The sequence below is a fragment of the Podarcis raffonei genome, chromosome 14, assembly GCF_027172205.1.
Source record: "Podarcis raffonei isolate rPodRaf1 chromosome 14, rPodRaf1.pri, whole genome shotgun sequence".
NCBI lineage: Eukaryota > Metazoa > Chordata > Lepidosauria > Squamata > Lacertidae > Podarcis > Podarcis raffonei.
Window position 1 is genome coordinate 4,746,108 of NC_070615.1, and position 25,878 is coordinate 4,771,985.

Here is a 25,878-nt window from a genome sequence, read left to right on the forward strand (position 1 = left end):
GCCTATGTGTAGTACTTCCGGCTTTTGATTGCTGGAGTGCAGTGTACCCCACACAATCTGGCTGGAAACTCTGGGTTCAGCACCCCATTAAACCACAAAACTACTTCCAGGATTGTTGCAAGGAAAAAAGGGCAAGAGAATGATTTTTCTGCCTTATGCTTCTTGGAGCAAGGTAAAAACAAACCGGGGGGAAATCCACAACTTTTTGCAGTTGCATCCCATGCTTTCTTTTGCAGATCGACAATCTTGCAGCAGCAGTTCAACCGAACAGGGAAAGTAGAGCATGGCTCTGTCGCCCTGCCAGCTGTCATGCGTTCAGGCTCCACGGGGCCAGAGACCTTCAACATTGGCAGCATGCCTTCTCCGCAGCAGCAGGTGACCGTTGGCCAAATGCACAGAGGGCACATGCCTCCCTTGGTAAGCAACCGTCTGGTCTTTTGTTATCCTCCCCACCAACACGTAACCTCTTCCTGGTTTTTACCTGGGGTTTTCACCCTTCTGAAAATGCTCTTTCAGAGCTTCAAGACACAAATTGGGGGGTGGGGGGCAGTGATGCCACAGGTAGAAGGGTGCTCAGAGCACAGGAACCAGCCTCATAACAGGCCAGGCTATCCATTGTTCCATCTGACTAGCTCCATGACTTGAGCTGTGCCTCAGTTGGGGATACTGGCTGTAGAATGTCCTGTAATGGTCAACTGTGCTTTGGGTTAGTGGGGCAGAGGAGTTAAAACTCTGAATAGCCTGATTTTCCCACCCTATTACTTGCTTCTTACAAGGACACATCCCTGTCATGTCATGCTTCCGGCAGCTAAGGAGCTGAAGACAGAACTGTAAAGGAACAGACTTAGAAGTTCACAGCTTCTTACTGCCACTGTCAGCCAAGGATCATTATTCCCGGCTGAGTGGGACATTGAAGCATCAGGATGTTTCGTCTGTTTAGTTTTCCCTCAGTAAAACCTTTTAATGCACGTGTCAATCAGCAATTGAAAGCATTTGCTGATGAACCTGGTGTAGTGTCAGGACTCTGGGAGATTCCGGTCACTTATCCCAGAAGAGATTCAAAGCCGAGTTTGTGTCCTTCGTCTGTGAACAATCATCAGGCTCATCCATCACAACAGCCTTTGTACTGGAAGGTGGCAACCCACCTCAGCTTTCCCCAGATTTATTCAGAAAGAGGAAAAGGTCAAGCCAGCAGTGGGGAGCCTTGGACCCCTGTGCCAAACCTGCCCCCGGGTCACAACCCTCACCAGCCCTGCTTCTGCCTGAGTAGGATGTGACTGTCTCTAACCGAGGCGGCTTTAGATGTGACCCAATGAATAGTGCTGGTGGCGACAGGCCGCTCCCACCCACCTGCCCACCCTGATGCAGATATTATCTCTTGCTCTAACAGTTGTTGACAGATTTAGTTGTGGTAGAATCCCCGGCGAAAATAACCTCACTTGACTCTTCCTCCTTGAGCTGCCCAGCACGGATTCCTCAGAGCACGCTCGGCTGATCTTTGTTGCTCTTGATTATTTGACCTCATTATGTTTGCTGCGCACTCCTCGTCTTTGGGGATGAGGTGTCTGTTTCTGAAAATCTCTCCCAAGAGCTCAGAGCTGCCTGTGAGCTGCCCGTTGCACCTTTCTCCCCCTACCTTCTTCCTCCCTAGACCTCTGCCCAGCAGGCCCTGATGGGAACCATCAACACCAGCATGCATGCGGTTCAGCAGGCCCAGGCCGACCTGACTGAAGTGGACAGCCTCCCGCCGTTAGGAAATGACATGGTAAGTCCAGGGCCAGTTAAGCAGAGCAAAGTCGTTGCTTCAGGCAGCAGGTGTGGAGGAGGGGAAGGGAGGGGAAGGGAGCACACACCTGCCATTCCCCTCTGTTGCAGATTGAAGTTGTCTTTGCACATGGTAGGTGATGTGCCCCCAAAACTAACCTGCAGTGGAGGACGCCATCTCATCCCTTTGCCAGTACTGAACGAGGAATCAGCTGCTAGCCCAACCTCATTCTGAACATGAAATTGAGGGGTGTCAGGGGAGGGTCTCATCTTACCCTTTGCCTCAGACAGCAAAATGTCTTGGGCTGGCCAAGCAGAAACCTAAGGAGGTGGGCTGTGTGCTGATTTCCCCATGCATCCAGATGCCTGTGCTGCATTTTGGCAGGACTTTCAAGAAAATGTTCTTTCGCCGTTATGCAAAGCGGTGTTAAATCTGGCAATTGGCAGCATGCAGTTGGGTGCCCCTCCCTGTAGGAAACAACCAGATTCATCAGTCTGTGAACAAGCCCTTTGTCAGCTCTTGTTACAAGTCATAGGTCTGCTCCGTCCCATTCTGTGTAGATTTTCTGACAGAATCCACATAAATGGACCACACAGAGCTTCCCCTAAGATACACATTTTTCAATACTTTTCGTGGCACTTTTCTGTAAAATAAACATTTTTCCTGTAAAATACATACTGTTACTGTTTTGCATACCTTGAATCTGGAGAAATGCATCATCTGTTGTGTTTGATCCATGAGCTAATTTGGACTACCGACTCAGGTCTGTACACTACAAAAGCAGACTGAACAAATTCCTACCCAATCCCCACCTCTGACTTGAGCCTACTCAACTTTCATTGTTTCACGGATGCTTCTTGCAGGTGGCTATGCATGTTGAAGCTGACCTTTTCCGTTGCTTTCTAGGCTTCCAGAGTTTGGGTTCAGAACAAAGTGGATGAATCCAAACATGAAATACACTCTCAGGTTGATGCCATCACTGCAGGAACAGCTTCTGTTGTGAACCTTACAGCGGGTGAGTTGGCAGTCGCTGGTGTGCAGGTTCCTCTGCAGTGTCATGCTGGCTTATGGGTCATTCAAGAGCCTTCCATTCTGCAGATGGCTGCAGACCTTCATGCGGGAGAAATGGGGGACTTATGGGTGGATCCAGATGGCAATGCTAAAACATCATTTGGAACTGTACAAAGAAGCCTAAGGAACGTAGGAAGCTGCCTTAGAGCAGGTCAGACAATTAGTCCAGATTGCTCAGTTGTTATTTACTCTGACTAGTGGCAGCTCTCCAGGGTCACAGGTAGAAAAGAATCTTTCTCATCGCAGATTTGGAGAAAGTGGAGAAGGAAAGGTTTTCCTCCTTGTCTCGTAACACTAGAATGTATGGTCATCCAGTGAAGCTGAACACTGGATTGTTCCATGCAGCACATAGTTTTAAAAAATACAATAAAAAATATTTTCTTGATTTACAAAAATATGTACGTGCATTGCCTCTTTTTCAGGTTGTAGAGTCTTTTCTACAGATCAGTTCCATTTGATGTGAGACATTAGTGTTGTGTACAGTCTAAGGTGGGGTGGTGGTAAAGCTTATATTCTTTTACTTAGTGTGCACAAGGTTTTTGTGTCAGTGTCATGTGGGTAAGTTCTCTTTGTATTTATTTATTATTTTCCCTTGACAGTGAGAAAGGTGGGGGGCAGGCCATGGGTGGTTGTCTTTAGTTGACTGCAGCGAGAGCTGTTAGCGTGTGGGGGGATTGTTGGGTCAGGTTAGCCATGTTGATTCATATGTTAGCCATGGGTTCTTGTTGTTGGGCTGTTTGTGTAATAAAGGGGAGCTGGTTTGTTATGTTTTCTTCTTGTTTTTATTATGTACTTTGTGATTTTATTCTGCAATTTTATGCTGTGCACCACCCTGAGATCTTTGGATGAAGAGTTGTATACAAATATAATAATAATAAAGTGTCAGTGTAGTAGCACTAAAACCTTAGCGCAGAGATGGAGACCCAAAGGCCATTCAGAAGTTGTTGGGACTACAGCTTTCATCAGCCTCGGCCAGCATGATCAGTGGGGAGGGACAATGGGAGTTGTAGTACAACAGGGCACCAGGTTGAGTAAGGCTTCTATAAAATATAGGCTAGGGACACGGAACCTGTGGACCTCCAAGTGTTTGTTGGAGTCCAACACCCATCAGCCCCAGCCAGTGTGTTCAGCTATCATGAATGATGGGAGTTGTAGTCCAACAACATTTGGAAGGCACCAAGTTCCCAAGCCGTGACTTAGTAAACAAAAGAAAAGAAGACATTGTTAACTGCTGGTCTCTGTGTTGACTTTAGGGGCTATTCATTTACTGACCCATCCGTGGCTGATCCTTCCTGTTTGGCAGGTGACCCAGTTGACACGGACTACACTGCTGTGGGGTGTGCCATCACCACCATCTCTTCAAACCTCACTGAGATGTCCAAAGGAGTCAAGCTTCTTGCTGCGCTAATGGATGATGATGTTGGAAGTGGGGAGGACCTATTGAAAGCTGCCCGCACCCTTGCAGGAGCTGTGTCGGACTTGCTGAAGGCTGTGGAGCCAACGTCAGGAGAGGTGAAGTCACAGAACTGACTCATAAGCACAGAGTTCTGACACTAGATACTGGGGAAAGGATATGTTGAAATCTGTGAAAAATTCCACACTTGCTTTTTTTTTAGGGTACTTCCCAATGGCAAGATGATGATGTTGCTCCTTATTAAATGGTTGGGTAGTGCAGAGTTAGTCAATGTGGTGTGCATCTTGTCAAATGTCCCCAGCCTGGTGCCCTCTATTTGGACCTCAGCTTGTACCACCTTCCTTCACCATTGCCCATGCTGGCTGGAGCTGATGGCGGTTATGGTCCAACTGGAAACCAAAGGAGGACAGAGAGCTCTTGTGCTCGGGTCTTGTTTGCTGGTTTCCCACAGGCATGTGGTTGGCCACTGTGAAAGCAGGATGTTGGAATGGATGGACCATTGGCCTGATCCTGCAGGCTCTTCTTGGGTTCTTATTTTCCACATTGACTACCCCTAGGCTAGATAGGGTTTTGGCCCTGACTAGTGGTTTGAATATTCCTGCCTTCTCCTTAGCCCACCCCATTGGAATGGCTTTCCTTGGCTTTTCATCTTACTAGGTCTTGTCTTGAAACCAATAATCTGTGCTGCTGTGTTCTGTGTGTGCCTTTGTCTTTCTCTCAATCCCCCAAATGATTTACCAGCTGTTAACACACATTCTGCCTCTCCCATGGAGCTCTCCAGAATTTCACCAACTGGGGCATGCTCAGAATTTGCTCATGCTCTCACTTCGGCACAGTGTTCCATGCATGCAGCCCAGCAAGGCTTATGTTAAGCTACAGATGGCCTGAGCTGTGTTTTCCCTGCTGGAATTCAAATCCTGAGTCCTGTATGTGTATCACGATTTCATACAGGTGATGCTCACATTGATAACTCCTTTCCCAAAATTTTGCTTCACGTTCGCTGTTCTGAAGGATGTAAGGCTGATAGTCAAAACAGGAAGTGCCATATTAAGGTAGTACTATTATTGGCCAACCAGATTCCTGTGGGACACTCAAAAGCAGGGTCTGAGCACAGGAGTCATTCTCCCCTCCTGTGGGTTCCAGCAGCTGGCATTCAGAAGCATCGCTGTCTCCAACAGTGGGGGCAGAGGCACCAGTAGCCTTCTCCTCCATGAATTTGCCTTTTAGGCCAACCAAGACTTCACAAATAGTGTGCAAGCTTTGGAGTTCTCTGCAAGAGTTCTGGGAAGAGTTACTGAGAACCTGAAAGCTTACACATCATTTTGTGACATTTTGGTTCACCTAATAAAGGCATTGCAGGGATAAGGAGTTTGGAATGAGTACTAAGTACATACCTCTACACAATGATAGTTTTCTCTTGCTTTCCTGAAAATTGATAATGTCTCGCACTTGTGGCAGTGAAGTCTCTGGTGCTGACTGGCTAAAGTCATGTTCAGTTGTGCAAAGAACCAAACAGTTTTGCAGTCTGGTTTCTATGAGGGAAGGGAAACTGTCCATTCAGCTGGGATTAAAACCTTGCACATTTATAGGTTGAAGACCTAAGAAGTGATGTAGGGGCATTAATGGGACAAGGAAGCTCAGAGGAAAAGAGACTGAAGAAAAGGTGTAAAGTTAATAATAGACTGAGGATGGGTAAATGAAGACTGAGACTTGAAGAAAGAATTTCCTGGCTGATGATGATGCCTTGTGTATTTAGGCTATAGTTGGATAAGCTCATTTTGGATAAGAGGCGATGTCGATGTTCTGGAAAACAAGTGATCTGAGAACCTCACCTCCTTGTATTAACCTAGTAGCTTAACTTCATAATCTCTTTCTCTCCCCCCTAACTAGCCTCGCCAGACGGTCTTGACAGCAGCCGGGAGCATCGGGCAAGCCAGCGGTGAGCTTCTCAGACAGATCGGAGAAAATGAAACCGATGAACGATTCCAGGTGAGGGCATCTCCTGTGCCGTTCCTTTTCCACCTTGGATCTGAGTAGAACATTGCTGTGAGCATGTGTAATTCAGAGCCACAACTCCCCTGAATAAGTTTTCAATTGGTTACTCCTCTGAATTTTAGCTGATTATTCCATTACTCTGTTGATTTAAATTTGCACATGGGCAAAATTTGTGTATGGGTAAAGCAATATTTCTGAAGCAAGAAGCATTTTATTTGCTTTTGTCTCTAGATGTTATACAAACACTAGGCAGGGGGTTGGGAGATTGGTCTAGGAGGTTTTGCTCCTGTTTATGACTGAGAATACCTCCTTTAAGATGGTGCATTTCTGGTTCGGCCTTTTCAAGCAGTTCTACTTTATATTTATCAGCTGCCCTGTTAATCAGGAATGCCATTTTTAGTCAGTTAAAACTGGTTAATGCAACCAATTAATCAATTAAATATTGTGGCCCCAATAGAAATGTTTTCAGTACCATAAGTACATTTTCTGTTCTCACCTTTAGCTTTATATTATTACCACCACCATTATTCCTAACTTCTGTCGTTATTATTTTAAAAAGAGTGCTTTGGCTTTTAGCTTTCAGAACAGGAGAAGGGCTGTAGCTCAGTGGTTGTGCATCTGCTTTGAATGCAGAAGGTTTCAGGTTCAATCCCCGGCATCTGCAGATAGGCCTGTGAAAAGTCTCCTGCCTGAACTCCTAGAGAGCCACTGCCAGTCAGTGTAGACAGTATGGGGCTCGACTGACCAATGGAACTCAGGGTGACTATATGTCCTCTTTTTTCAAGGCACACCCCCTTTTCATGGCTAGAGTCGTCATAACGATCCATAGTTAAAAGCAGAAGTCGGCAAACGTGTCCTATTTTATGCTCTTCAATATCTGGCAACCCTTTCTTTGGTTCCTGTGTTATCATTGGCATATGCTTTGTGATGATAAAACGATGTGTTTGTGTCGGAGATAAAACTGAACTAAGCATGAATCTCTTCCTTGACCCTCCGCCTTCTCCAGGATGTGTTGATGAGTCTTGCCAAAGCAGTCGCCAATGCCGCCGCCATGTTGGTGCTGAAGGCCAAGAATGTGGCCCAAGTGGCCGAAGACGCGGTTCTGCAGAACAGGGTGATCGCTGCTGCCACGCAGTGTGCCCTCTCCACTTCTCAACTGGTGGCCTGTGCAAAGGTGTGACTCTGGTGTCGGTGGGAGGTTGGAACCCTTGCAGAATAGTTCTTCAGTAGCTCCTCGTAGACAGGAGTTTGGCACAAGGCAGAAAGAGACCCAGAGAAGTCGATAAAAAAGGCCCCAGGAGCTGTGATAACTGCATTGCAGAGGGTTGGACTAGATGACCCTCGGGATCCCTTCCACCTCTGTTGTTCTATGATCCATGAACACATCTGGGGCTGTGCTTTTTTATTTAAAATATAAGCATCACCGGAGAGTGCAAACTGTTTTCTCAATGGATGTTGACAATATCTAGCACAGTCTTCAACATTCTGATACTCTCCTAATGTGGATTGCAACCATTGGACTGGGTGAATGAGGCTGATGGGAGATGCAATCCAGCAACATCTGGAGGCCCCCAATGGCTCCCTCTGGGTTAGGCTGCAAGACAGCAGTAGGCCCAAGACCTCCCACCGCCACCTGTGTATCCTGTGTAGCAGGGTTTTCTTCTATTGATCCCACCCCTCAAATGGAGTGGCTTACAAAAAAACAGACACACAGGCCTTTTCTGCCATGGCTCCCTGTTTATGAAATGCTCTCCCCAGGGATGTTCATCTGGTGCCTTTATTATCTATTTGAAGGCGCCAGACAAAAATGTTCCTCTTCGACCAAGCCTCGGGCTGATCAATATTCTACTCTACAGCCTTTTAAATGTGTTTGTGGAAGTTATTGTTTCTACTTATTTGTGCTTTTATCTTGTATTCTTCTCTTGTGAACCACCCTGAGATCTGTTGATGAAGGGCGGGATGTAAATCAGATAAATAAAATTCATTGGGCGTCCTTGGGACATTCAGTCCCTCTCTCGGCCTAAATTCCCACACAGAGTTGTCGTCAAGACTAAGTGAGGGTGGGACAGCCAGCTCTCCTGTGTCAAACATGGCGGCTGTGCTTCCTTTACAGGTCGTGAGCCCTACCATCAGCTCCCCTGTGTGTCAGGAGCAGCTGATAGAGGCCGGGAAGCTGGTGGATCGTTCTGTGGAAAACTGTGTCCGAGCCTGCCAGGCGGCCACAGACGACTCCGAGCTGCTCAAGCAGGTCAGCGCAGCCGCCAGCGTGGTGAGCCAGGCCTTGAACGATCTCCTGCAGCACGTCCGCCAGTTCGCCAGCCGGGGGGAGCCCATTGGGCGCTACGACCAGGCCACCGACACCATCATGTGTGTCACCGAGAGCATCTTCAGTTCCATGGGGGACGCTGGTAAGCTGCTTGAATGCGGCAGGTCAGCCTTGGTTGGGGCCAAAGGGGTGGGGGGTTAGTTTTCGGATTGCCCTTGACCTCCCTCACAAGGTTGTTGTACGGATTATATACAGTGCTATCTAAGTGCCTGGCGTTATTGTTTCCGATATTTGTAGATTGCCATTCACCATTATAGAACAGTAATAAAATGATGCCTCGCTCAAATAGTGTGATGTTTAAAACAATAAAAGACCACAGGTAAGAAGGTGAAGTTGACCTAGTACAACTTACTTAAAATGCCTGCTAGAATACAAGTACTGTATTGTATGCACACAATGATAAATACTGTATATACAACACTAAATGAGTGTAAAGTCTGGAGCAATGTTTGTTACAGTACATTCAGGAACATTATTTATTTGGAAATGCTACATCCCTGTCCTTCGGGAAATAGATACATGCTCAAAGAGCTTACGAAGAGCCCTGCAGCTGGATCTGACTCTGCTTTCCACTGTGACCCACCAGGTGTCATTATGGGGAGCCCCCAGTAGGACCCAAACAAAAGAACAGGGCCTCTCCCCACTTGTGATTCCTCCCAGCAAGTGATATTTGGAGGCGACACCTGGAAGTAGTACAAAACCACTTGCCACCAATAGCTTCCAGAATTTGTCTGGTCCTCTTTTAAAGTTATTTCTGCACAGCCCTTGGGAAGGAGCACCTCCTTTCAACCTCCTTAAATCTTCCAACATTTGGCTTCCTTGGGTGGTCCCAGCTGGTTCAAGAGAGGGAGAAAATATAGCATGTCTAGAATGGTGAAAGATTGAGTAACGGTCAGATATTTGTTAATATGAAAATCAAAACTTTGCACAATCTAAACAGAAATGAAATGATCCTGTCATGGCAAGTTGATTTGATGGGAGGTTTATGAGCTCTTGGGAGGTTCTTGGGAAGAGCCACACCGTCAGATGGGGATGCCTCCAGGTGGTGCTGCCACAGCCTGTGGAGGTAGGGCCTTTTCTGTGGTGGCCCACCTTTTCCCTGGGATTGTTTCCCCTCAGAGCACAGTCTGGCCCTGCCCCAGATGACATCTCCATGCCTTAGCTGGAGTTTCATTTATGTAGGTGCTTCTAATTCACTTCTCTCTGCCTAAGTTATTAGATGTGTTTTCATCTTATCATGGCAACACTTTGTGTTTGCACCGATAGATGTATCTTTGTACCTTGTAATGTAAAGACGGTTGTGAGGAGGGGCTACAAAAATGTTTTCATAAACAAATAGATGTGACTAAAACAGCCTGTGGTGCTTTTGAAATGTGTTCCAAACATCCCATCAGGATGGTCACAAGAGTTGGTCAGGAAGGACAGGGATGTGTCTGAACTGAACACTGAGGGATAAAGGAGAGATAAAAAGCAGATTTTTAACTCAATACTGTTGTAGGTGAAATGGTACGGCAGGCCAGGGTCCTCGCTCAAGCAACTTCGGATCTCGTGAACGCCATGAGGTCAGATGCTGAGGCAGAGATAGACATGGAAAACTCCAAGAAACTTCTGGCAGCTGCGAAACTTCTGGCTGACTCAACAGCCCGGATGGTTGAAGCTGCAAAGGTACTCAGCACAATTTGCCAGGTTGAAGGGGAATTATGGATTGATGAATTAGAGGGATGGCTGAATTAGATAGATAGATACATTTAGATGACATTTGCATACAGCATCTAAGTAGAAATCCCTGCAAAACATTGACGTTTGAAGTAGAGCGTCAGAAGTGTTCCTTTTCAATATTGTAAGTGGCATCACTTCAAACTCTCTCTCTTTTTCTCTTTTTCTCTCTCTCCTATTTCCTCTGTGTATGTGCATGTGATCAATTCTGCCAGGGAGCTGCAGCAAACCCAGACAATGAGGACCAGCAGCAGAGGCTTCGCGAAGCAGCTGAAGGTCTGCGAGTGGCCACCAATGCAGCCGCTCAGAATGCCATCAAGAAGAAAATCGTCAACAGATTAGAGGTCAGAATACAGCCTGGGAACCTCTTCTTGTTTACCTTTTCCAATCAGGAATATCACAACATTCACCAGCCTGGTGGCCTCCAGATGTGTTGGATTACAACTGCAGACTGTGGGGCTGATGAGGCCTCCACCCTTTCCCGCTTGACCTGTGGGGCTGTTTTGACCGTAGCACTCCTCCCCACCCACCCCTTGATGTCAGGCACATGACAGGTAAAGCCACAGCTGCAAACAGCAATTCAAGTGGCAGCTGCAAAGGAACCCGCCTTTGTAGCCATGGCTTTGCCTTGAATTTGGCATCTTAGCCCGCAGTGCTACTTTCAGCCACGATCAGGTACACTAGATGCTCTCTGTCACTCCTGCCTGTGTCCAGTCCCTGCTGAAAGTTGTGTGGGATGGAAAGGTACCAAATTCAAACAGCACCAAAGGTAAAGCTGCAACTACAAAGGAGCAATCGCAACCACCCTCTGAAGTGTTCCTTTGCAGCCATGCATTTACATTTACTGTACCCATCATGTGGCATCAGGTGATTGACAGGTAAAGGGCTGGCCGCTTTCAGATCTGGCTCTGACCAAATGTGAACTACAAATCACATCAGCTTCAGCCGTGATGGGCTGAAGGGGCACCATGTTGGCAAAGGTGTGCTCCAACGTAGCCTGGAGGGCAGAGAAAAAAGCATTTTGTTTTCCTGCCCAGCTGACAAAATCACTCTCTCGTATCCACTGCAAGACTTTTATGCAGGTGAAGACAGACTTCAGACTTCTATTTTGTTCCTTAGTATAGCCCCTAAATCCACCATAGGCAGCCAGGTGCAAAAGTTGCAAAGAGGAGCTGATATATACTTATAATTAAGGGAGGGTGACTTCAAGTAAATGGTCAGCCCAGCATTATTATTTTTTCAATAACAGACTCCCTGTCCTTTTGCACAAAAATAAATGCCTCCAGGGGTTTCTTCATTTTGACAAATAAATATAAGTATGCATATATGTTGCAAGACAGAAACTTACTGGTGTGTTTATAGAAACTGATCTACAGCAAATCACGCAGATTTTCCCATTTCTCTCAGTCTCTCTTACCTGCTGCTTAATTGCATTTCCTTTTTTTCAGGTTGCCGCTAAGCAAGCAGCAGCAGCTGCAACTCAGACCATTGCAGCCTCACAGAACGCAGCCATTTCAAATAAGAACACGGCAGCCCACCAGCAACTTGTCCAGAGCTGTAAGGTAGGCTAGCTTCAGATGGCAAAATACTCTTAAGCACCACTTTCCCCCTCCCCAACCAGAATGACCAGCAACATTTTTTTAAAGGGCCACAGTTTCCCCATCCCTGGTCTAAGGGAAACGGGGCAAGAGGGCGCTGCCTAGGCCAGTCTTCCCCCAACCTGGTGTCCTCTCAGTGTTTTGGACTGCTACTCTTATCAGCCCTGGCCAGCGCTGGTTGGAAAAAGCTGGCTTAAGCTGAACTAGGAGTGACATCTGCACAACTTTGGTTCTTGATTCACAACTGAGCATGGACACTGTTTTTTCCCTTGCTGCTCAGTAACCACAACCTCACACCATTGTTTGTACCATGTGTAAATTTATGCACACCTAATAGGTGAATCCAGTTAATCAGCCAATGTTTCTTTAACTGAGTAGCCCTATTTCTAAGTTTTCTCATCCATTGTCCAATCTTGAAGCATGACAGACAATTCCGTGGATTTCTGCATGCAACAGAAGTGGAAACAAGTCTCATCTTCAGGGCCACAAGAATACCCTCTGCTCACACTGGGGAGAAGTTGGCTTCTAGCCTGGACAATCAGAGGCAGCCTGAGACTAGCTGTTGGCTGCAGTTGATTCTGCACTGGCAGCCACCACCTTTATCTCCGCTGCTTGGAGGTGAATTGCAAGATGTCTGGTAGCTTTGTAAGGAGGCAGGAGGCAGGTCTGCTGGCCGTTCTTAGCTGTAGCTCTATGGAATCCTCATGCTATATCTCTGGGGGAAATGAAAGGCCATTTGCTTCTCGGTGTCCGCTGTTGGAGACAGAAAGGTGGACTAAGCAAACTATTATTATTATTATTATTATTATTATTATTATTATTTCAAATGTTTCTTATCTGCTCTTCATCAAAAGTTTCCAGGGCAGCGCACCAAAGTGTGGATAAAATTATTCACACCCAGTTTACTGGGTGACTACTGTAGTCCATGTGTTGGTAACCTTGAGGTTAGATTACTGTAATGTGCTCTATGTGGGGTGGTCCTTGGTCCCGGTTTGGAAGTTCCAGCTGGTACTGAATGTGGCAGCCAGATTGTTGATGGGAGCTTCTCAGCCTTTTGGCTAAGATCAAGTGGGTGATGGGAGCTTCTGGTTGAGAACATGTGACATCATTGTTAAAACAGCTGCACTGATGGACCATCTACTGCTGAGCCAGGTTCAGGTTTCTTGTATTAATTTACAAAACTCTAAACAACTTGGGTCCAGGGTACTTTGGGGGCCACCTGAACCCTTCTATCCCAGTTTGATCACTGAGATCATTTGTAGGAGCATCACTGGTCATTTCCCAAGTTGGTGAGGCTCATTTGACAATAACAAGGAATTGAGCCATTAGTGTCATCTGCCCAGTCCTGTGGAATGCTCTGCCACTAGAGATTTGGCAGGCGCCTTCAGTGCCAACTTTTAAACACCTAATGAAAACGTTTCTATGTCGCCAGGCCTATGCAGGCAATGAAGAATACATCCTTCCACAATGGTTAATCAACTTATGTCTTAACAGTTTCATGTTTTAATGCTGTAAACTACAGTACTTATGTCATAAAAATACATCAGTGTAAAACCAACAAGCAAACATAAAGATGTGAGCTAAGCTCAAAATCAGAAAATGCAAGAGCAGTGGAAGGCATAAACATATCTCATAAAATGTCATAGTACCCAAGGGAGTCTTTACCTAGTGCTGAAAGGAATGCACCAGGTGTGTCTCTTGAAGGAGGGTTCTCCCCCCCAAAAAAAAAATCAGGGTTCCACTGCTGAAAAGGCATGTGCCATCAAGGCTGGTCTTGTGATATGGGAAATCCCATCAGCTCGCTCTCTCTCTCTCTCTCTCTCCCGCCCCCCAGTGATCATTGCATGTGGTTTTCTTAGACTTCTTTTTTCAACGAGTTACAGTATGGAAATTATGAGATGCTGTTGATTATTGTGCATAAGAGATTTGGTTTTTATACTGCCAGAGGTCTGTCTTCGTTCCAAACAAATAGCTCATGGCGGAATTGAGGCAAAGTGGGAGAACGCGAAACATGCTGGATGCATATTTATAATCCCAGGGCTTAATGCTCTGACAGCACAGGACAGCTCTGCATTTATCTCGGATCCCTGGGTGGTACGATAGCACTGCTGTATCCAAACAAATCTGTGGAATGAGCTCATAGTGCACTCCAAGGGTAGCATTTTTTCCTTTTCTGGCGATGGTTGCCTGGGCAATTAAAGAAAATCCTGAGGCCAGAACTGATCATTGCAGAGGTGCAGAAAGAAGGCCACATGTTGCGCTGGCGATGTGCCACATCTTTGCCCAATCCATCTTACACAAACACTGTAGTCAGGGCTGCACACACAAAGCCCAGTCTCAAAATTGCTGATAGCTTGTCCTTAGCAGATCGTTCCCAGTGTAGCTTTTTTGAGGGGGCTGTTGAGTCGGAGTAAATAAACTGGGGAAGGCATAATGTGTAACAGATGTACCTGTGCATATCGTTCTCTATTCAGTGGTGCATGCATATGCCCTCACTGGACTGGACCATTATAGGCAGAGTTTTGACTTATTTGCAGAAGAGTTCCTCTGGAGCTTTTGAAGCAAAATTAAGAGGACACTGACTGGTAGTAAAAAGAAACAAACCCAATTTGTTCTAAAGCTGCTGCTTCTGAGTATGAAATTCTATTTTAATTTTGTTTATTTGTTTCAATTTTGTTGATTATGTTTTAAAGCAACAATTTATTTATTTTCTACTGTTGAATTTTATGGTAGAATCTTAAAGAATTATTTGGAACTTCCTTGCAGCAAATGTGTGTGGAGCTGGGGATCCCGTTGAATCCTGAACATTTCTTCTCTGTCTGTTCCCTGCAGAATGTTGCAGATCACATTCCACAGCTTGTCCAGGGAGTGCGTGGAAGCCAGGCCCAGGCAGAGGACTTGAGTGCTCAACTTGCACTGATAAACTCCAGCCAAATCTTCCTCCAGGTACAGTCAACAAGAGCACAGAACACTAACCCCAGCCTGAGTATACTAGCTACCAATTCGTTTCTGGGCCCAATTTGAAGTACTGGTTTGACTTGTGAAGCCTTATGCAGCTCAGGTACCCAGTACACCTCTCCCCACGTGAATCTACCCAGACCCAACATTCTTCATCTGAAACCCTCCTCTGTATACCCTTTCTGAGGATGGCACAGAAGATGTCAACACAAAAGCGGGCCTTCTTACTGGTGACTCCCAGCTTATGGAGTGCTCTCCCTAGGGAGGCTTGCCTGGCACCATCACTCCCTGTTTTTAGGTGCCAGGAAAAACATTTACATTTTCTCAGACCTTTGGCTCTTAATCTTCTGCTTACCTACTAGTGGGGTGGGTGTGGCTGGATCTGACACAGGATGTTAGATGGTTTTATGTTCATTTTTGTAAGGTGCTTTGAGGACATTTTGTGGGGGGAGGGGGGTGGTCTAAAAATTTATTAGTAGTAGTAGTAGTATAGAAACCAAGAAAATATACTTTGTCATTCAGAAATAGTTTTTCATTTTGAAACAGTAATTTAATTCACAGAGGTTGCAATCCTATACCTCTTTACCTGGAAATAAACCAACTGTGTTCAGTTGGCTTGAGGGTGGGCAAATAGGATTGCACTTTTAGGCTTTTTTAATCAGGTGCCAGATCTAATCTGGATTCTTTGAAATGTTTGTCTCCCTGGTGATGTTGCATGCATAAGCTCCGTGGACAAATGGTCCATAGGTACTCTGTCTTCTCTTCTGTCATTCTCTAAATAGCCGGGGAGCAAAATGGTGGCCTCCGCTAAAGCAGCCGTGCCTACAGTGGCAGACCAGGCTGCGGCGATGCAATTGAGCCAGTGCGCCAAGAATCTTGCCACCAGCCTTGCCGAGCTAAGGACTGCCTCCCAAAAGGTATGTAGGCATCCCAACTCTTGAGTAAAGCATTTACAGACGGGATGGGGCAACTGTAGCCCTCCAGATGATGCCTTGACCCCACCTCCCATCATTCCCAGCCATCATTCAGTAATCAAGATGGCGGGAGTTTCGTAACAACTGGAAGGCCACAGGTTCCTCATCCACGTGACTCTTAATTCTCAAAGTAATTGGCCCTTTGAAGACTTGGAAAGGTCACTTTAGATCGAGGGTGGAACTTTTTAAGGCCAAGGGCCACATTCCTTTAGAGACAGCCTTCTGAGGGCCACATCCCTGTGAGAGGGGGAATCAGAGATGAAAAGGTGGGTGGGTCCAGGTGCAGAAGTGAGTGGAGCAACAGGTGTGACTCTTACATTTGTATCATAGGGTACATCTCAGCCACACAAACGTTTTATGTACAGACATACACACACTCTCCATCCAGGCAAGCATTATCCCAGTTCATGGACACATTCCAGCCAGGCTTTAGATTATTAGTCTTGCACTGAAACATCTTGAATGTGCCTCTTTTCCATTGCTCACTCTTCATGTATTCAACAACTCATGGATTGTAGCTGAACTGGCTCCATTGAAGCAGATAAAACTGAAGAAGTGTCTAGCTGATGGTTAGGCAAACTAAGGCTTGGGGGCCAGATTCGGCCCAATCACCTTCTCAATCCAGCCCGCGGATGGTCCGGGAATCAGTGTGTTTTTACATGAGTAGAATGTGTGCTTTTATGCGTCTCTGGGTTATTTGTGGGGCATAGGAATTCGTTCATTCCCCCCCCAAATATAGTCCACCCCCACCCCCACAAGGTCCGAGGGACAGTGGACTGGCCCCCTGCTGAAAAAGTTTGCTGACCCCTGGTCTAGCTGAAGCATTTGATCTGTGATGCCTTCTTTCCAACATGTGTTTGTTTTAATGTGGCAACTCTTGAATGCCACGTGTGGACAGGGTGAGCATGACTGTTAGTCAGAATGGTTGCAGCTTTGATAATAAGCCTGTTTTCCGCTTCATCTTTCTCCTGCCTAGGCGCATGAAGCCTGTGGACCCATGGAAATCGACTCTGCCTTAAACACTGTTCAAACACTCAAAAATGAGCTTCAGGATGCAAAGATGGCAGCCATTGACGGGCAGTTGAAACCACTTCCAGGAGAAACGGTAAGCAGGACAGCATTTATTGTTTGTTTGTTGAATTTGTAAACCATCCTCATCTGAAGATCTCAGGGCAGTTCACGGCATAAAAATACAAAATAAAAACACAAAAAATAATAAAAGCAAGAACAAGAGCAAAAAATAAGAAAATAACCCCTTCCAACCACACAAACATATGTTTTATTTAAAGGGGGTGCTGGATGGTTGAACAATTTCAAGTGTGCTTGAAACAGAATAAACAAAACAAGCAAGTGGCCATAGGACAAAACGGTCTTCATTTTCCTCATTTTTTATGGACAGCCTTTCCTGAGTCAGATTGCTAATATTTTGTGACTTGTGACTTCTGCCAGATTCTAACCTGCCTCCTGTGTCCCAAGTGGCTTCAGTGACAAGGAGTGGTTATGTATTAAATTACATTACCACCCTTCAACCAAGGATAACAGGGCAGTTTACAATATCAAAAACACAAAAATATATACATAAAATATTTCCAGCTACAGCCATTCCTAGACCGGACCAGGCCACTGTTATGCTGGGTATTCTCACGACTGGATTACTGCAGTGAGCTTTGCATGGGGCTGCCCTTGAAGGTGCAGCTAGTGCAGAATCCTCACAATTGGATTACAGTTTGGGGCTGGCCCCTGGAGACCATCCAGAACCTACATCTAATGCAGACTTCTGCAGCCTGTCTACTGTATGATACTCCTAGGTGGAGCCACAGTACACTTTAAGGAAATACACTATCTGCCTAAATGCCACGGGGTCTGGTTTAAGGTTTTGACTTTAGTGCATAAAGACCTGAACTGCTTAGGGTGCCCAAATACTGGAGTGTGCCTTCCCCAGTATGTCCCAACTGGAACCCTGGTGGTGGTACCACTGACAGGCATTGTCCATTTGGCAGTGATACAGAGCAGGGCCTTCCTTTAGTGGCTCCTAAATAATAGACCTCCCTTCCATTGGAGATATGATTACCACCTCCCCCTAGAGGAGCAGGAGGATGAGTAATAAATAAATAAATAACCAATCACCCAGAATGGCCCACTCTGCTAGGTAGTACGTCTCCAAAGTCTCAGACAGAGATCTTTGCATGCAGAGTTGCCATTCACACCATTGGTCCATCTATGCTTCCTTCAAACAACAGCCCTTTGCTGAGCCCATCCATTTACTGAGGTTGTAATCTAGATGGCTCCCACCTTTGCAGGTTACATGAGTGCCTAAAGGTGATGGGGCTTTCTCGGCAGTGGAGCTTAGGCGGTGGAATAGTTTCCCTAGATCCATTTCTGTGTTCCTTTTGGCTCCAGGTGAAAGCTATTTTATTTGAAAGAGCTAATAGCCAGGATAACTTGAAAACTGAACTGTATCCCATAGTGTGGGCGCTACTTCTAGAAAGCACTGCTGTGTGCAAGACTTCTGTGTGGTCAGTGACTGCAATGTTCCATGGGCTGAGGGATAGGAATGTGTGTGTGTTGTGGTGGGTCGTGATGTTACCTTTGCTTAATTTTCACATCACTTTTTTTTGCATTCAGCTTGAAAAATGTGCTCAGGACCTGGGAAGCACCTCCAAAGCAGTCGGTTCTTCAATGGCCCAACTGCTGACTTGTGCAGCACAAGGCAATGAACACTATACAGGTAGGCCTCCACTTGCAAAGCTTGGCAGAAGAAAACACACATTATTTATATCAGCAGCTCATTGACTATGGCAAATGTACTGGTGTTACTGTACAAGGCAGTTTCTAATTGTTGTGTTTTGTTTTTTCTTGATTTGGGGGGCCCTTGTGGGGATGAAGAGTGTCATAGCAGTGTTTGTATAAATAAATAGCAATATTATAAGAACATAAGAAGAGCCTGCTGGATCAGACCAATGGCCCATCTAGCCCAGCATCCTGTTCTCACAGTGGTCAACCAGATGCCTGTGGGAAACCCACAAGCAGGATTCGAGCACAAGAGCCCTCTCCTCTCTTGTGGTGTCTATCAACTGGCATTCAGAAGCATTGCTGCCTCCAGCCATGGAAGCAGAGCAGAGCCACAATGGCCAGTAGCGATCAATATCCTTCTCCATGAATTTGTCCAGTCTTCTTTTAAAGCCATCTGGGTGGCGCTGTGGGTTAAACCACAGAGCCTAGGACTTGCTGATCAGAAGGTCGGCGGTTCGAATCCCCGTGATGGGGTGAGCTCCCGTTGCTTGGTCCCTGCTCCTGCCAACCTAGCAGTTTGAAAGCACGTCAAAGTGCAAGTAAGTAAATAGGTACCGCTCCAGCGGGAAGGTAAACGGCGTTTCCGTGCGCTGCTCTGGTTCGCCAGAAGCGCCTTAGTCCTGCTGGCCACATGACCCGGAAGCTGTACGCCGGCTCCCTCGGCCAGTAAAGCGAGATGAGTGCCACAACCCCAGAGTCAGCCACGACTGGACCTAATGGTCAGGGGTCCCTTTACCTTTACCTTAATAATCCCTAAAGTTCCCTAATAATATTTTATAGCACTACCCAGCAAAGCACACCCTGCACATTATCTCCAGGAGGATAACTGGCTGCCCAGCTGTTCTCTTCTGTTTTCTCACAAGAGCGCAAAGAGTCTTCGGGTGGGGGGGTCTTCTGATGATCTGGGGGTGTAGGCAGCTCATGTGCTCCTTCAGTTACTTTTCTGCTCTGAATGTAGCCTCAACTCTGATTTACTGTGTTGATCTACATCAGAGGTAGCCAGGATAGTGTCCTCCAGATGCCGCTGGGCTCCAACTCCCATCAGCACCAGCAAGGATGGTGGGATTTGTAATCCAAAAACTTCTGGAGGAAACCACATTTGGCTACCTCAGCAACAAGTCCAGCTCCTGACTTCGGTTAGCTAACTATCCTCTTTTTGAAACCCTTCATTTGAATTACTGGGAATAAGTTTCTGGCAGGGGAAAAATGTGCATTCTCAAGAAGACTCGTGTGTGGTTCCAATGTGACATGAATATCCATGTACCTTGCTCCCTTAAAGGACGCTAGTTGTGTCCCTGTATCAAGAAATGAAAATGCATTCGATACCAAAGCGTCTCCTTCAGTATATGAAAGGCTTAGGGAATTGCCCTTGGGGAATTGCTGGCTTAATGGCAAAAAGGCTCTTGTAGCCATTAAAATGCTCTTGTGTCAATTACATTCTGTCTTCAGTGCTTAGTCCAGTTGGGGATTTCTGAATCCAGCTGATACAACTCATTAGAGCAACTTTCCTTTTGGTAATGGGACTGAACAGATTTCGGTTGCACTTTGGCTTTGAAGTGGATATAATTGGATTAAGATGGCTCTGTGTTTCATTTCAGATGCACAGTCTTGGCACACGGGAGCTGACATTTGTGCATCAGTAACAATTCCTAAAATATGGATTTATTCTAGAAGGAGAGGGACCTATATAACTTTCTTTTTTCTTGTTCTGAATCACCTGTGAAAGATAAAGAAATAAATTTTTAAGAAAATATGGCATTAAGAAACCCCTCCATTTTGGGAAATGCTACCAGACAACTTGGCTGGCTGAGAGGATATATTGATTTCATGCTTCCTGTCCACTACATTAGCTTTGCATTGGCATCCAGCTATGTTTGGGAGCATTGACTTGGCCTGACACCTATGCTTTGCTGACATCCTTAATCAAGGGTGGCTAATCCCCAGCTCGGGGACTTGATTCCCCTCCCCCCAGCAATTTTTTTGGCTACCCCAGTGACCTCACCAATTATGACAGCAACAGGAAAATTTACCTTATTTTAAAGTGGGCATGCAGTTTAGGCAGGGAAACCCTAGTGCCCTGATGCAGCTGGAAATTGCCCCCTCTCCATTCAACATAATTTACTAGCAGAGAGGGTGATTTGCACAGCTCTGGTGAGAAGGACAGGCTGTGGATCCTCTGTGTGTGGGCGGTATAAAGTCATCAGAGGGTTGGCCCTCTGGCTAAAAGCTGTTCGCTATCACTGCTATTCATTTTTTTATTTGTTGTGATCCAGGTCAGGGAGCACGTTTGTTTTTGTAAGCTTGGAGAAAAGCCAGCTGGTAGTAAGTCTCACAGTGTTGGTGTAGGATTGCAGCAGTAAGGCTCCTACGTGGTTTGAATGCTCTTCACTTGGGAGAGGACAGCTCTTATATTTGTTAGGCTGAAAGCTTAAAGGGTTTATAACTGTGTAGATATTTATCATCTGGAAAGCAAAAATGTACCAAAACAGGCCTTGTTATTTTGTCACCTTCCTCCTCTCTGCAAAGGAAGCATTTCCCCTTCTTTCTTCCCTCCTCCTCCTCCTCTTCGCTTTCTCTTCCCTGTGAAAGCTCACTTCCAAATTGGGGGAAGCTGGGCAATTGGAGGCAAATTTTCCCAGTGATCCTGGTGGTTGCTCAGTACTATAGCAGCCAGGGTCTCAAGAAACAATGCCATGACCCCAAAGGAGCCTTCCGTTAGATTTCCCCCAAATAGCTGTTCCTCTGTGCTGTGTTGCAAACTGCTTTTGAAACAGGACAGAAGATTAAAAAAACTGCTTACAATGTCAAGGGCCCTGGCTGGTTAACACAGGGTTATGGGGGTGTGGCGAGTGGAGCGTCAAATCTTCCGCAAAATCTCAGGCACTCTGTGGATCAGAGTATTTATTCTTGATGAGAAATCAGTTCCATGCAAAGCCCCAACAAAGCAGGCTACTGGTATCTTTAGCTCGTCACTTTTCAGTCTGTGATGTTGTGGTAGTTAGGCAAGCTTTTCAGTGAAACAGAAACTTGCTATTGTGGAAGCAAAATTCCAAGGATTGGCAAGCACCTGGATCAGGGTGTTGGCAGGTAGAAAACAGGTAGTCCTTATCCTGGTGTCCCTGCTGCCTCTGCACTTCATTGGCTCCAACCGACCTTGGAGATTTGCAGCAGGTGGGGACATGGGATTGGCTCTGTGGCATCACCTGGTAACCAGAAGGAGTCTCGGCTGTGGTGACAGTGGCCTGACTTGAAGGATCTGCTGTTCCTTTCTCTGGTCAGCAGCTGCAGTGGAACAGGGAACAAGCTTGGAGTCCCTACTGAGTCTGACACTGGCCATGTTCCATGAGCCTGGTCATCCACTAAGAGTCGGCTGAGGTCTGCTCTCTGTCTCACTCCCAACATTTGAAGTATGGCAGATTGGCATGGGAGGTGGGATTTTTTCTATGTTAGTGAGTGAATCAGTGGCAACAGGTTTTGCCAGCCGAGGCTTATGGAAGTTGCAGCCCAAAACATCTGGAGAGCTCCAGACTGTGGAACCTGTGGAACCTAGCTGAATCGCTGGATTTTATCACATTTCAAACTCATCAAATCCCATTTGGTGCCTTGAATATTTTATGAAATGAAAAAGAATATGAAAAATGAATACTTTTGCGTCAAAAGGTGAAAGGGCATGTATAAACAATCAGTCCACATCCCCAATGGGTTTCTATCCTCGTAGATGCTGGTGAGGAATTCTCGTTGAAAATGAGGTTATCCCACTTGCTAATGGGGAAATTTGCTCTCTGTGATCTGGAAAGAGGGCTGGACCAATCTATCAATATAAGTTTCTGTCTCAGTTCCTCATTTTTCAAAGTTGAAGTCCAGTTTCCCCTATTTTCTGCATCCACATGAAAATAGTTTTCACGCACATTTCTCACAACTTGCATTTTTCCAAGCGGTTTTTCCTAATGGAGTTCTCTGCATTATTTTTCACTACTTTATGCATTTTTGTAGACCTTTTTTGGCTGGAGAATACACCACAAAATCTAGAACAGTGCAAATTTCAAAGACTAGCTGTGTTTTGGTTCTCGTTGTTTCATGAAATGTGAATTAAAATGAGAAACTAGCTGGCCGGAGCTGAGTATTACTAATATGCTCAATGTGATCTTAATTTAGGGGTTGCTGCCAGGGAGACGGCACATGCCTTGAAGACTTTGGCTCAGGCGGCCCGAGGTGTTTCCGCATCCACCAGTGACCCAGCAGCAGCCCACGCAATGTTGGACTCGGCGCGGGATGTCATGGAAGGCTCAGCAATGCTCATCCAGGAAGCAAAGCAGGCTTTGGTGGCTCCTGGCGATGCAGAAAGCCAACAGAGGCTGGCCCAGGTGAGGCTGGTTGAAGTGGAGAGGGATTTGGGGGCCCCCACTGTGCTCTTGTTCAGCCCCCATTCACTGCAGCAAAGTTTGTGCAGGAGACTGTCTCAGTGGCTTGTGCCCTGTGACACCCGTCCATCCATTTCTCCTTCTGCTGCCCTTAGTGGTGCCTGGGATCGGCCACCCAAGACAGATGCCTCATTCTTTCTCCAACCTGTCTCATTCCCATGAAGCATTTGTCTTAGCTCGTTCAAAGTTGATCTCCATCTGTACCTAAAGCAGCGTAGGGATGGATGGAGGAGTTTCTTGTGGTCCATGCCACTTCCATCTTGCCAAAGCAGTTGCCAATGCCCACACCCTGTTGGTGTTGAAGGCCAAGAATGTGGTTCAAGTGGCTAAAGACACAGTTCTGCAGGACAAGGTGATTGCTGCCCCCATTCTGTGTGCCCTCTGCTCCTCTCAGCTGGAGGCCTCCCTCTGGTGTCGGGGAGAAGAGCTCCTAAGGATGGTCTGTCAGTAGCAGCTCAGAGACAGGTGCTTGGCACAAGGCGATAAGAGGCCTGGAGAAGTCAATGAAAGAAGGCCCAGGAATTGTGATTCTTGCATTGCAGGGGGTTGGACTAGATGACCCTTTGGATCCCTTCCAGCTTTGTAGTTCTATGATTCTTTGAGTTCTACATTATTTGGTGAAATATTAATATTTAAATATGCACGTTGTTGCAGAGATATGCTTTTAACACATGTTTTATCTCAGTGTACATCTTGCTTAAAGTACTTTACCATACAATATGGTAGGGGTGTTAACCCAAATTAATATCTTTTTGAGCTAAGAAATGCATTGCAAAATTCAGAGAAGTGTGAAAATCAAAGGAGAATTGTGTTCTGATTCATATATTAGTCCAAGGGCTGCAAATTAGGTCAGTTGGCTTGAAAATCTGCTCCAATGAAATGCTCCTTCCTCTGTCCATCTGGGTGCCGTGTGGCTTCTGCATTGTTTTCTCCTGCCCTTTGCCTCTCCTCCGTTGTCAAAATTCAGATTGTAAGCAACATGACAGCAGGGATTTCTGACTGCTGATGCCTATCTGAGATGCGAGTACCACGACCTACTTTGATTATTATTCATTTAAAAGATTTTTTATACCCGATGGATGAAGACAGCCAGACAGCCCCTGCCTACAGGTTCACTAGCTGAGAAGGAACTCAGTTTCTGGTTCAGCCTCCAAGGAGAGAGAGAGAGAGAGAGAGAGAGAGAGACTACTATGGGGTGCAGCTCTCATCTCGCTTTTCAGGCCAAGGGAGCTGGTCATGTGGCCAGCATAACAAAACCGCTTCTGGCACAACAGGACATTGTGGTGGAAGCCAGAGTGCACGGAAACACTGTTTACCTTCCCGTCGCAGCGGTACCTATTTATCTACTTGCACTGGTGTACTTTTGAACTGCTAGGTTGGCAGAAGCTGGGACAGAGCAATGGGAGCTCACCCCGTCATGCACATTCGAACTGCTGATCTTCTGATTGCCAAGCCCAAGGGGCTCAGTGGTTTAGACCATAACACCACCCACGTCCCTTTTATAAACATGTATATACACACACTATATATTGTTGTTGTTTAGTCGTTTAGTCGTGTCCAACTCTTCGTGACCCCATGGACCAGAGCACGCCAGGCACTTCTGTCCTCCACTGCCTCCCGCAGTTTATATATATATATATATATATATATATATATATATATATATATATATATATCTCAGAGTGGTTTACAATAATGTCTGTATGTATAATAAACATTTAAAACAGAGAGCATCAGCTAACCATTATGGAAAGATGTATTTTTATTGCTTTCATAAGCCTAGCAGGATAGAAAAATTTAAAAGTTGTCACAGAAGGCATCTGCTGAATCTCTCTTGGCAGATTATTCCACAGATTATTGGCTGATGATGCCAAAAGGCTTGGTTTGTTTTTGTTGTTAAATGAGCTTCACCAACTTTGGGAACAACCAACGAAGCTCCTGCAGATTATCTCAATAATGGAGCTGGGATATGAGAGTTCAGGTGGTCCCCGAGGTACCCTGGCCTAAGTTGTTCAGGGCTCTGTAATTTAATTTAATGCAATGACCTTGAACTTAGCTTGGTAATAGGTGGGCAGCCAGTGCAGTGTTTTAAGAATGGGGTCATGTCTTCTTGGCCATGTGTCTCCACCATCATTCTGGAAGAATTTAAGTCTCTGAAAGATTTGTCCCTTTCCCACATCCTCCTGGAATGTTGAGGCTACTGGCTTGTGGGGGTCTGGTACTGGGGGGTATGCACTGCACACATGCTCAGAGATTGTAGGCAGCATTAATTTAATCAATTAACTTTGCCATGCTTCCCCTCTGAAGGTGGCCAAAGCTGTCTCCCATTCTTTGAACAACTGTGTGAACTGCCTTCCTGGCCAAAAGGATGTGGATGTAGCATTGAAGAGCATTGGTGAATCCAGCAAAAAATTGCTTGTGGAATCGGTGAGATACTTTTCAATATTTGTATGTTGTTGTTGTTGTTAAGGTGGTGGTGGTTGGTTTTTGTTTTTGTTTTTAATGCAAAGCTTGCCATAAAATGGTTACTGCAACCTCCAAGAAGCAGAACATTACTCTCAAAAGAGTTGCTTGCTTGTAGACTTGTGGTAAGATGGTGGTACAGATCTGGCACCATCCATTCCATCACCTCACTCCACCTCATGTATAACCAAGCTTTCACAAGGCTCACTGCAAGAGAGTTTGAGCAGCCTGGCCTAACTTTGGGACAGTTGGCATAACCCTTGGGTAGTCCTTGGATAACCAGCCTGGTGCCTTTTCAGTGTTGCTGGACTACTACAACTCCCATCATCCCTGGCCATTGGCCAATGCTAGCTGGGGCTGATGGGAATTGGAGGCCAACAACAT

General features: G+C 46.0%; 1 protein-coding gene across 3 annotated transcripts in view; it reads left to right on the forward strand.

Annotated features, from left to right (window-relative positions):
• TLN2 (talin 2) overlaps positions 1-25,878 on the forward strand; it is a 173,650-nt gene that overhangs the window by 98,909 nt on the left and 48,863 nt on the right. For all 3 annotated transcript variants that reach the window (XM_053366097.1, XM_053366099.1, XM_053366098.1), the window contains exons 13-28: positions 237-417; positions 1,652-1,765; positions 2,672-2,780; positions 4,140-4,348; positions 6,141-6,239; positions 7,252-7,419; positions 8,359-8,653; positions 10,070-10,236; positions 10,503-10,631; positions 11,736-11,849; positions 14,718-14,831; positions 15,626-15,760; positions 16,794-16,922; positions 18,443-18,545; positions 22,766-22,974; positions 25,339-25,458. In XM_053366097.1, coding sequence (XP_053222072.1) covers positions 237-417; positions 1,652-1,765; positions 2,672-2,780; positions 4,140-4,348; positions 6,141-6,239; positions 7,252-7,419; positions 8,359-8,653; positions 10,070-10,236; positions 10,503-10,631; positions 11,736-11,849; positions 14,718-14,831; positions 15,626-15,760; positions 16,794-16,922; positions 18,443-18,545; positions 22,766-22,974; positions 25,339-25,458 — 2,395 coding nt within the window. The remainder of the gene's footprint in view (positions 1-236; positions 418-1,651; positions 1,766-2,671; positions 2,781-4,139; positions 4,349-6,140; positions 6,240-7,251; positions 7,420-8,358; positions 8,654-10,069; positions 10,237-10,502; positions 10,632-11,735; positions 11,850-14,717; positions 14,832-15,625; positions 15,761-16,793; positions 16,923-18,442; positions 18,546-22,765; positions 22,975-25,338; positions 25,459-25,878) is intronic.